General features: G+C 48.1%; 1 protein-coding gene across 2 annotated transcripts in view; it reads left to right on the top strand.

Moving 5' to 3' along the window:
* The window catches only part of TMCO4 (transmembrane and coiled-coil domains 4), a 52185-nt gene continuing 40955 nt past the window's right edge, over positions 1-11230 (top strand). For both annotated transcript variants that reach the window (XM_004679360.2, XM_012722663.1), the window contains exons 1-4: positions 1-107; positions 3863-4040; positions 6001-6175; positions 6909-6936. In XM_004679360.2, coding sequence (XP_004679417.2) covers positions 3871-4040; positions 6001-6175; positions 6909-6936 — 373 coding nt within the window. In that variant the 5' untranslated portion in view covers positions 1-107; positions 3863-3870. The remainder of the gene's footprint in view (positions 108-3862; positions 4041-6000; positions 6176-6908; positions 6937-11230) is intronic.

Raw genomic sequence — 11230 nt, 5'->3', positions numbered from 1 at the left:
TCTTCTGCTATATCGGAGTTATCCTTAAGTCTCTGGGGTCTTTTCAGTTGGAACTGTTGCCATGGAGACTTCCTGAGATGCTGCCAATTTACCTTCCAGATAGAGAGGTATGGGTTTCTCTCCTAGAATGCTAGTGGGTGACTATAAGGAGAGTAATGGACCTTTCTAGGACCCTCACTTCTAGGACCAGCTCTGTGTGTGTGTGTGTGTGTGTGTGTGCATTTTAACTTTCAGCTACCAGAGTTTCTGACTTAAAGTGCTTTAGTTCTTTTTGTTACAAAGGATTTCTTCAGCCAAATGCCTTCCTTACCTACTCTGACTCCAAAACTTAGTCCTCAGCCTTCCAGCAATACTACAGCCCTTTCTCAGGTAATGCTTATTTTACTGTACTTCAGACGCATTTAAAAATTCATCTGTGACCAGTGCACCAGGAACATTGACGAGGGAAAGAGAACACCTTTCCACCAGCACCCTCAGCCCCTATCACACCCACACCCACACACTTACATCAAATGTGACCTTGATCTTCATTGCCCACTCCAAAGAAAAAACCAGGTTACAGCTGGCCGGCATGTGAGATCGGCCAGAGCGCTTCGTTCTTGCATGTGATCATCAAAAGGCCTAGGTCATGGTGTTTTAATGATGACTTGAAGGATTCTCAAGGTTGATTTCGACTCTGATTTCCTCCTTAGCCCTGACTTTGATATTTTGTTGTATCTCCTCCAGATGAAACCTCATTGTGTTGGTTGTGACTTCAGTCAACAAACATTGGTTGGCTGAACACCTACTGTGGGTACTTGCAGAGCTGAAGACATGTTTATCAAATGACTCTATTCCCATTACTCACGAAAATAACATGTTTTTTGGTGCCGGACTTCACCACAGCGTCACCGTCAGATCCCACTCCAAAACAACCCCTGTCCATCCTAGGCCTGGACTGAAGTAGCCTTCAGCTGCATGCTTGTCCCTACTGTGTGTTCTAGCCCTGAGAGGGGGTGCTCTTCTGAGCCCAGGTAGAGGAACCTGTGGGGGTGCTGAGTCCCTAGGGAGTGACTGTTGTGGCTAGGCTCCAGTCATGGAGAACCAGGTTCCTCCCTCCCACATCCTAGGGACTCCAAAACTGGTTTTTCTGCTTTGCTGCCCCAGGGCAATTTGCATATTTCTTCAAAGAACCATCCAGAAACTGAACAGCCTGTTTTCAGGTTCAGAGAGACAGAGAGAAAGGAGGCCCATAGTTGTTTCTTGAAATTTGGTCATTATTTAAGGCTTCTATTTCCTTGGAACTCTCATCCTCAGCTAAAATTGTCTTACTTTTGTCTGTTTCCCTGGTGGAGGGTCTCCTGGGCTTTTCAGCAAGGCTCCTCATAAACAGTATGTGTTTATGAAGTTAATTAACTGGTTAACTTGGGGTGGAGGTGAATACTTACTTTTAATTTACTTAGACATTAAGAAAAGGTCTTTAAAATTCTATAGGGAAATCTAGCTACTTTTTAACTTTTTTTTCACTTTTGCAAAACAGATATAATGAACACATAACATATCAGTTTCAGATTATTCCCATTATTCCATAGTCTATCCTGTAAAATGATCACCACAATAAGTATCATTAACACTCATCATCATTTTTCTTTTGTCTTACAAGAGCATTTAAAATTATTCTGTTAACAACCCTCAAATATGTGACACAACAGTATCCACTTAGTCACTATGCTGCAAATGACATCCCAGGAATGACTTATTTTCTACCTGGAAGTTTGTATCCTTTGACCCCCTTCATCCTTTTATCCCCCTCTTCCTCCAACACCCTGCCTCTTTCTGTATCCAGAGTTTCTGTGTTGACTGTTTTTAGATTCCATATATATATATGAGATCATATAGTATTTGCCTTTCTCTGCTGGCACGATTTCCTTTTCATGGCTGCATAGTATTCCTGTACTTCTTTACCCATTTATCCATCAGTGGACACTTAGGTTGCTTCTGTATCTTAGCTACTGTAAATAATACCTCAATGAATATGGGGTACATATATTTTGGGGTGTGTTTTAATTTCCTTTGGATACATGCCCTGAAGTGGAATTTCTCATTCATATGTTTGTTCTATTTTTAATTTTCTGAGAAACCCCCATACTGCTTCTCATAGTTGTTGTACCAATTTACATTCCCATCAATCATGCACAAATTTCCAAATAAAACACTTTTTTTTATCATTTTCATGATAGCTATTCTAATAGGTGTGAAGTAATAGCTCGTTGTGGTTTTGACTTGTATTTTCATGTGATAACTAGTGATATCGAACACCTTTTCAGGTAGATCTATATATCATATCCTCTGCCCATTTTTTTAATCATCCTCTTTGTTTTTTGCCACTGAGTTGTATAAAGTCTTTATCCATTTTGATATTAACCCCCTTTTCAAATTCATGCTTTGCCAATATTTTCTCCCACTCTGTAGGCTGTCTTTTTGATTTGTTGATAGTTTCCTTTGAATTTAACATAGTCCCGCTTGTTTATGTATACCATTTTTTGTTAGATATAATATGAAATTGTTGCCAAGATCAATGTTAAGGAGCTTAGCCCCCATGTTTTCTTCTAGGGGCTTTAGAGCTGTAGGTATTATGTTCAAGTTAATCCATTCTGTTTAATCCATTTGAGCTATCAGGTACATGTGCATGATATAAGATAGTGGTTCAGTTTCATTCTTTTGCATGTGACTTTCCCAACACCACTTATTGAAGAAATTGCCTTGGCCTGTTAGATATCACTGTCTCCTTTATCATCATGTAATTGACTGTATATGCTAAGGTTTATTTCTAGGCTCTATATGCTGTTCCATTAATCTGTGTGTCTGCACTGATGCCAATGCCTTAACGTTTTGATCATTATAGGTTCGTGATGTAGTTGATATATACTTTCAGCTTTGTCCTTCATTCTCAATATTGCTCTGGCTCTTTGGGAGTTTTTGTGCCTAAAATACAAATCTTAGTATTGTGATTAAGGAAGGATTGATTGTCTGTGATTGTGTATGATTGTGGAAAATGTTGTTGGACTTTTTATAGAAATTGCATTGAATCTGTAGATTGCTTTGGATAGTATGATCATTTCATGATATTCAACCTTCCAATTCACAGCACAGAATATCATTCTATTAATTTATGCCATCTTCAATTTCTTGGGTTTCTATCCATGATGCTCTGTTAAAACTAGTCCCCTTCCCAGTACTAACCAGTACATGGATCCTTCTTCTCTGTTCCTTGGATGTCTCCCTTGTCTTGGTTTGTTTCCTTCCCTCCCCTCTCCTCTTCTCTTCACCTAGGGAGGAAGGGAAAAATAGAAGGAAGAAGTAGAAGAATCAGGTCTTCCTCCCTTCCTTTCTTCCTGCTCTCATTGAAATATTACATACATGGACTGCACAATCTTATGCATACAGTTCAGTGGATTTTTACATATATTAATACCCATGTCATGAACCCCTGACAAGATGGAGGACGCTTCTGTCACCCAGAAACCTCCTGTGGTCCTGCTTATTTAACATTCCCTCCCATAGATAACTCTTTTGACTCTATCAGCATAGATTGGTTTGACCTATCTATTGTATTAAGCATCTATTCAATTATTTTATCCATTTATTTTTCCTTGTTTGTTTTTCTGGAAGACTTATATTTATGAGTTGTTTACATATCATGGGCACAAACCCTTTGTTGATATGCATATTAAAATATGTCCCCTTAGCCCATGGCCTGTATTTTTAGTCTCTTACAGGTGAATTTGAATGAAGCATAACTTATCAATCTCTCCTTTTGTGATTGGTGATTTTTGTGTCCTATGTAAGTAACCTCTGTTTACTCTGACTTTTTGACCTGCAGGGCTGGGCATGGCTGCAGGGTGTGAATCAAGCCAGACGCTGCCCCGGGAGGCTGGGCCAGTCATGGAGGGGGAGTCGCGTGTGCCCACTGCCCGTGATATGGTGGAGGCCGACCGCTTCGCCTGTGCTGCCCTCTGTGGCATCTCTCTGTCCCAACTATTTCCAGAACCTGAGGAAAGGTAAGTGCTTTAGTCTCAATAAGGGAATGTCATGCTTCTTCAGGAACACAGTTCTCATCGGTCAGGCAATCTGCCAGGTAACACCAGACACCAGCTCCTAACCTGGCAGTACATTCCTCATCAGCACTCACTTATTTGTATCTTCACCAAGCATTATCTGGGCATCTGCTGCATACCAGGCTCCACCTGAAGTCCAGGGAAGGTCTACATGGACACGGCAGACACTGTCGCTGCCCTGGCATGGCTCACAGTCTACGAGGCCAATAGCTCTCTATTCATGCATCATACGCTTGTTGAGTACCTACTGGGTGACATGCAATGACTGTGGAGGAAACAAAAAAGAGCACAGCCTGGCTCTTGCCCTCCAGGTGTCCACACTTGAGGGTGTCTGAAGGACGGAGCACCATCCTGGAAAGATGAGTGTAACCCAGGTGCCGTGGGAGCCAGCATCTAGCACACGTGTGTTGAAGTCCTGCAGCTCGAGTCAGGATGGCAGGGTTAGGAGCCGAGGCTTTGGCCCTCGAGGATTCTGGGGGTGAGAGGGAAGGAAGGTGAAAGTTTGGAGGCGGGAGGAATACAGTTGTCCTGGGAAAGGACACAGGGGCCAGAAGGTGGAGGAGCACAGGTGAGATGGACTTTGCTCAGAGACGATGGACTTGACTTGAGGACAGGCTGGGTGTTGCGGGAGGGCAGAGAGAGCCGCCAACAGCCCAAAAGGTCCAGGCGGGAAGGGCATCCAAGGACAGACTCCGTGACTGAGGCACAGCACAACAGGTTTTGGATCGGCAGTGTGGCCGAGACCCCCACTGCAGGGACCCTGCTCCACTGAGTAAGCTCCCACATGACTTAGGGCTTTCACAGAGTTTTGTTTTACTTTGTGGTCTTGGTCTCTCCCACGGGACTGAACACATGAGCACATTCACCTCCTTGGGGGTTACCTCCAGGAAGCCTTCCCTAGTTCCCCCCAGTGTTTCTCCACCTGTATGCTCATGACCCATCATGGAACCTGGACCCTAACTCTTTCCATCCCTGCCCCCCTCCTTGAGTTCCTGGGGAGCACGAGCTGGCTTGCTCATCTCTTAGCCCCTCGGGCCTCCCACACAGCTTGGGGTAGCAGAGACACGGGTGACACTGGTTCATGAAGTGAAGGGTGAGTTAATGCTGGCTTTATCTCTGTTAGTCCAGATATCCCTGGAGGCTTTGGGCTTGGGTCTTGTTCAGATCTTACCTCTGACACTTTCTAGTTGTATACGACCTTGGCCAGGTCACTTAACATCCATAAACATCCGTTTATAATCACAGAGTGATTGTAGCATTAAATAAGATAAAGCACATAGCAGGCTCTCCGTAAATGGCAGGGATTACTTGCTAATTCTGTGAACTTAATTATTTACCTCACTTTCCTCATTTGTAAAGTGGAGACAACACTGAGACTGGACCTTACCGCTGCTAGTCAGTATTTGAGGCCACAGGTATCAAAACACTGTACTGAAAAAGATTTAAACCACGGGAGATTTGTTCTACTCTCTTAACAAGAGACCCAAACACAGCTGATTCAGTGCCTCAAAAGGACTTTGGGTTGGCCTCTCTGATGTTCTCCTGGCCTTCTCCTGATCACAGAATGGCTGCTACAGCTCCATACATCGCACCTGCCCAAGACCGAGCCCAAGGGAGGAGGAGGAGGGATTCTGGAGTCGTTGATCACGGCAGAAATCTTCCCTGGAATGGTCCAAACTACTGTCCTTAGGTCACTTGGCTACCTCCAGTCACATGCCCCAGCCTCGCCTGCGAAGCTGGCTGAGAACGAACTGAAACACTTTCCATTTTCAACCTCAGAATGAAGGGCTGGGAATTGCAGCTGCTGCGAAGTGGCATCGACCATAGCGGGTGGTTCGAGGAGGGAATGTTGCTGGCCCTGCAGAGCCTGGCTGTGTGGGATCTAACCGCATTTGTCTGTCAGCTCTTTCTGCACGCAGTTTGTAGCGGGCCTGGTGAAGTGGCTGGACTTGTCTGAAGCTGTCTTGCCGACCATGACTGCCTTTGCCAGCGGCCTCGGAGGAGAAGGAGCAGATGTGTTTGCTCAGATTTTATTGAAGGACCCCATCTTGAAGGAAGACCCCATGGTGATCACCCAGGTACCCCCCACCCCAGCCCCTGTCCTTGGGTGGTGGCTGCTGGGGGAAATAGAACAAATAAAAGATTTGCAGTCACTCTGAAAGTTACTTTCAGTGGGGTGTGGTGATAGAAAGATAAAATATTTCATCGTCCTGTGTTATGATGATGATCACAGCTGATGTCAGATTAGCATTATTGAGCATATACTGTTGATTTGTTATTTAAATAGTGTGTATTGCTTAGTAGTCCCTTTACATATATTAGCTCATTTAATTCTCAAAGCAACTTTATAAGGAAGGCAATATGATGACCCATTTAATAGATGACAAGCTGAGGCACAGAGAGGTTCGGTAACTTGGTCAAGGTCACACAACTGACAAGTGGCAGAGCTGGGTTTGAACAGCCCAGCTCCAGAGTCCAGGCTCCTTACTGCTTAGCTCTGGTGCCTCTTTCTAGAACCAGCAGCATTGCGATGTGGCCTGGAGGTTGTCACTCACCTGTTCTTTGCGAATTGAAGCAGGAAGAAACTTGTGACAGGGACTGTCATGGGCGAGGGAGCAGATTTAAAAAGCCCTTCCCCTACCTCATTTTACTCCCAAAAATGCTCACAGGCCGATTTACTTACTTACACGTTTGGCTCACTAGAGTGCAGAGCCGTCTTGCGTCTTAAGCATAGTGAGACTCAGTAAGCGTTTGTCAGGTGAACAGGCTGATTGCCTCTCCACTCACTGCCAATTCCTGTTCTCCCCCCAGGACCTTCTGAGCTTCTCTCTCAAGGATGGTGAGTTGATTTTATCACTTGTGTAAGTCATGAGCATTCATCTACTCTGTGGGTCCAGCAAAGCCAGGGGTGGATGTCACCTCTGTGATACCCACCACCCCCGTGTTTGATTTGTTTCAAGGAAGGAAAAGGAAGCTGATGAGCATGTCATATCCCAGCATCTGCTACTCTGATGGACAGTTCGTGTTTGGTGGGTGGATAGATGGATGGAAGGAGGGAGACAGGGAGGCAGAAGGGCGGGGGTGAATGGACTGAGTGGTGAGCGGGTGCGTGGATGGGTGGCAGGAGAGTGAAGGGGGATAGAAGGGTGGAGGGAGGCGGGAAGCCTAGATGGATGGTGGGTAGGTGGTGGATGGACAGACGGACAAAATGACGGAAGGTTGAATGAACAGAAGTGTGGCGGAGAGAAGAATGGATGGACTCATTCTTGAGAGAATGAGTTGAGATTCTAAGCAAGGTGCTTTGTCTGAATCTGAGGTCAGGTGTCTCCCTCTACAGAGACTGGTGGCGTGGTCTCTGCCACAGAATTTCTCCCTAGCAGTGAGGCAGGGGGTTGACCATGGAATCAGCCCATGAGAACAATATGCATTTCTCAGAACTTCCTGGAACGTTTATCAACAGTATTGGTATCTTAGGCACAAAACTATGCCATCTTGGCAGCTGGGTGGAATGCCTTGAGTGCTAAACATTTTCTCTTGTTTCAATAAGACCCACAAAGCCCACACAACTAAAAAACAAACAAACAAACAAAAAAAAACTTATAAATGTGGAGGGTTAAACTGACTCAACCTGGATTCTCAATGTCTGGACAGGGGGATCCTCGCTGCGGGCCATCCTGAGTCCTCAGGGTGCCTGGGCAGCACCCCGGCCTCTTCTCACCAGGTGTCTGGGCACCTCCTGTGTTGTGACAGCCAGACTGTCCCCGTGAATTGCCACATGTCCTCTGGCACCAGCATGCCCCTGCTCCTGGTGGATAATCTAGTTGCCCTCCTCGGCCCTTTCCACGGGCGGCAGTTAGCCCATCACTTTTCATACTGGGGTCCACTGCTAAGGGGTGCTGCTGTCCCCACTTACCAGGGAGGAAGCGAAGGCTCCGGTGGTTACATAAGCAGCCCAGGATTACACCTCAACGAAAGTTTCGAAATTCCATCCAAGGCAAAGTGGGTTTCACTGTGGGCCGATGCATCGGTGCCCAGAAACCTCAACTGTACCCCAGCTTTTGCCTCTGGACTCTGAATCCAACGTAGGCACAAGCACAGGGCATGGAACCCGGGTAGGCACAAGCACAGGGCATGGAACCCTGGTACGGGCGGCCCAACAGAGCAGCCTGGGGGCACACCCACCCCTGCTCCCTCCTCACTGAGCCAAAGTCCATGGTGGGCGGAGACCAGATGCCTCTGGCTGTGGTGAAAAGCAAACACTGTCACTGGCTGCTGGGCCTCGGTCCCTATCCTCCATATTTCACAGCTTGCTCTAGAAACCGGCTGGTTTGTCCTTTCAGGAGGTACAAGCAAGGCCCCCAGTTGTGCCACCCGCTGCTGCACTCACCAGCCAGGTGCCCAGGCACATGACCTAAGCTCTCTGTCTCAGTTTCCTCCTTAAAAACGCGCCTGGTGCCGGGAAGGCTTTAGTAAGTGAACGCGGTAGCCCCCCTCACGTTCACGGGGAGCAGTGGGGTGAGCGAGCCTCCAGTCTTGATGTGATAGCTAACCGCGCGGATACAAGCCCCCGGCACAGCCTTTCTCCCCTACTGCAGACCTCTCCCTACAGAGCTGTCCGCTAGTTCGCCCAGCCTGTCATTTATTCTGCAGATAGTTCTGCCTTCACTCACACAGGTGTAGATACTGGGATTGGGGATTTTGTGTTCTAGAGGGGGAGGCAGAATAAATGGGCAGGCAGATTTCAAAATCAAGTTGTACATGATGATAAGAAAAAAATACCTGGTGGAGTGAGTCAGGGAGGACTTCTTGGAGGAAGTGACTTCAGGAAGGAACTGGGAGATGAGCAGGCCCAGGGGGATGACATTCCAAGTGTCATCAAACCTCTGACATTTAGCACTGTAAATGTGACCCTCCCCTGGCCTCCCTCCCTCCCCTCCAGTAAACTTGTCCTCCTTGTTCTCTGGAGGAACAAGACCCAGAGGGTCCGGAAACAAGGGTTTCAGCTAGAAGGGGAGTGGAAGCCCCTCTGTTACCTGTAGTGGCTGGCTTCAGTCACCTTCACTAGAAAACTAATTGTGAGGCATTGGGGGCAGGTATGGGGAGCCAGTCAGGAAACCTATTCATACAGTAAGGGCAGGACCAGGACAGGGAGCAGGGTAATGAAGGTCTGAGCTGCTCTACTTTTGAGGCAAGTGGTAAATCTTAGACCTGACTGAGGACAAGGATGCAATGGAACAGCATTTCAGTTGGACCCGCATGTGCAAAGGCCCTGGGGCTGGAAGGAGCTTGACATCTCAGCGGGACAGATGCTGGTGCATGAAACAGAGACCTACTGAGATGGGCGAGAGGGTGGCAGAGGGGGCCTGGTGAGGCACGGCTTCTTGGGCCGTGGGGAGAAATGCGGGTTTGATTCGCAGTGCAGGGGGTCACCGCCGGAGAGTTTTCAGATGGAGAAATCTCTCAGATGGTCAGATCTCTAGATTCGAGGAATCCCTCTGGCTTCTGAGTGACAGACAGAATGCGGGGCCAGGGGAGAAAGCTGGGGAGCTAAGTGATGTGGTCCTGGTGGCCATGGAGATGGGGGTCCCTAGTAAGACCCAGGGTTTGCACTGGGTACAGCTGTCAGCACTAGTTGGTGGTTTGTGCATTGGGAATTGGGAGATGAGAAGAATCAAAACCAATGCCCATGATGCTGACCACCCAAGACAAGCTGCACAGACCTTTGAGGAGTGCATTGGTCACCTGGCCAGTTGACCAGAGAAGCCCCATATCCAGCCCCATATCCAGGACTCACACCCCTCCCCCACCTACCACCTGCCTCAAGGACAACCTCAGCTCCAAGCTCAGCGGCCTGGCCCCCGAGGTCCTTAAGATGACCCCTCCACAAGGCTGCCCTCTCAGAGCCCCATGCCTGCCTGAGCAAACCCTGGAAGTGACTCACCTGCGCGCCGCCAGCCTCTATCCCAAATGCTCAATCGCGGCAGCTTTGATCAATGACTAAGCATGAGCGGCTAATCATAACTGTCACCAATTCATCATCGTGGCCCAGACTCGGCTCCTTCCACTGCCCCGTTATCACCTGGGTGCAATAGCCCGTGATACTGTGATAGTGGGAGAGAGCCGGGAACTTCTCTGTTGCCGTGTTTCATTGACCTAGTGACCCCAAGACGCGACGCTGTTCCCCAGCACGTATACAGTTCCCAGTCTCACCAGACAGCCTCTAGCAGCTGGGCAAATGCTACGGGCTGCAGCTCCCGACGGCCCTCACGCCGCAAAGCCGCTGGCCAAATGCGCAGAAGCTGAAGTGGTGGGCCACGGTCACTTTGGTGTGATCTGATTGCCAGCACCAAGTGGGGTCTAGTTCTGCACCAATCACTGAGGGCTGCTGTGGAGCAGCCGTCCTCCCCTGCATTATTCAGTGAGGGCCTCAAAACTCTGAGGTGATTCTTACTCTCCATTCTGCACCTCAACACCAATGAACTGTTTCCCCAATATTAGTTTTACGAGTTGGATCCCTACCTGGGGTTCTGTCACATCAATATTCTGTTGATCGAATATTTATTCTTTGTGCTGAGCACTAGAACTGGGGCAGAGCAGTGAAATAGACGGTGCCTGTGAAGTTTATATTTCAGGGGGAAAGACGCCATAAAAGGCAAACAAGTCAATGTGGAGAGCTTTCAAAGGCATGGGGCAGGCGGAATAATGATGCCCCAAAGATGCCCGCGCCCTAATACCTGTCCATGTCACCTTCCATGGCAGAAGGGACCCTGCAGGTGCACTTAGTGACGGTCTTGAGGTTGGGGAATGAGCCTGTGTTGTCCAGGTGAACACACCCCAACACCGGACCCCCGGGAGGACTGCAGAGGGCCTGCGTCAGGCAGGGGCCGGGAGAGACAGAAGCAGAGGTTGGAGCTACCGCAGAGAAGATGCCACAAGTCAGGGAAGGCCAGCAGCCTCGGAAACCCGAGAGGCAAGGACAGCCTCTCCCATGGACGCTCCAGGAGGAGCCAGCCCCGTGACTCTTGATTTTAGGACTTCTGACCCCCAGAACTACAAGATCATTTATATTGTTTCCAGCTGATGACACATCAAGCCCACCATGGGGCCTCATGCAGCTCGCTTTGCATGAGCGC

The sequence above is a fragment of the Condylura cristata genome, unplaced genomic scaffold, assembly GCF_000260355.1.
Source record: "Condylura cristata isolate star-nosed mole 26May11 unplaced genomic scaffold, ConCri1.0 scaffold00008, whole genome shotgun sequence".
In the NCBI taxonomy this organism is placed as follows: domain Eukaryota; kingdom Metazoa; phylum Chordata; class Mammalia; order Eulipotyphla; family Talpidae; genus Condylura; species Condylura cristata.
This window is presented reverse-complemented; position numbering and strand designations above follow the sequence as displayed.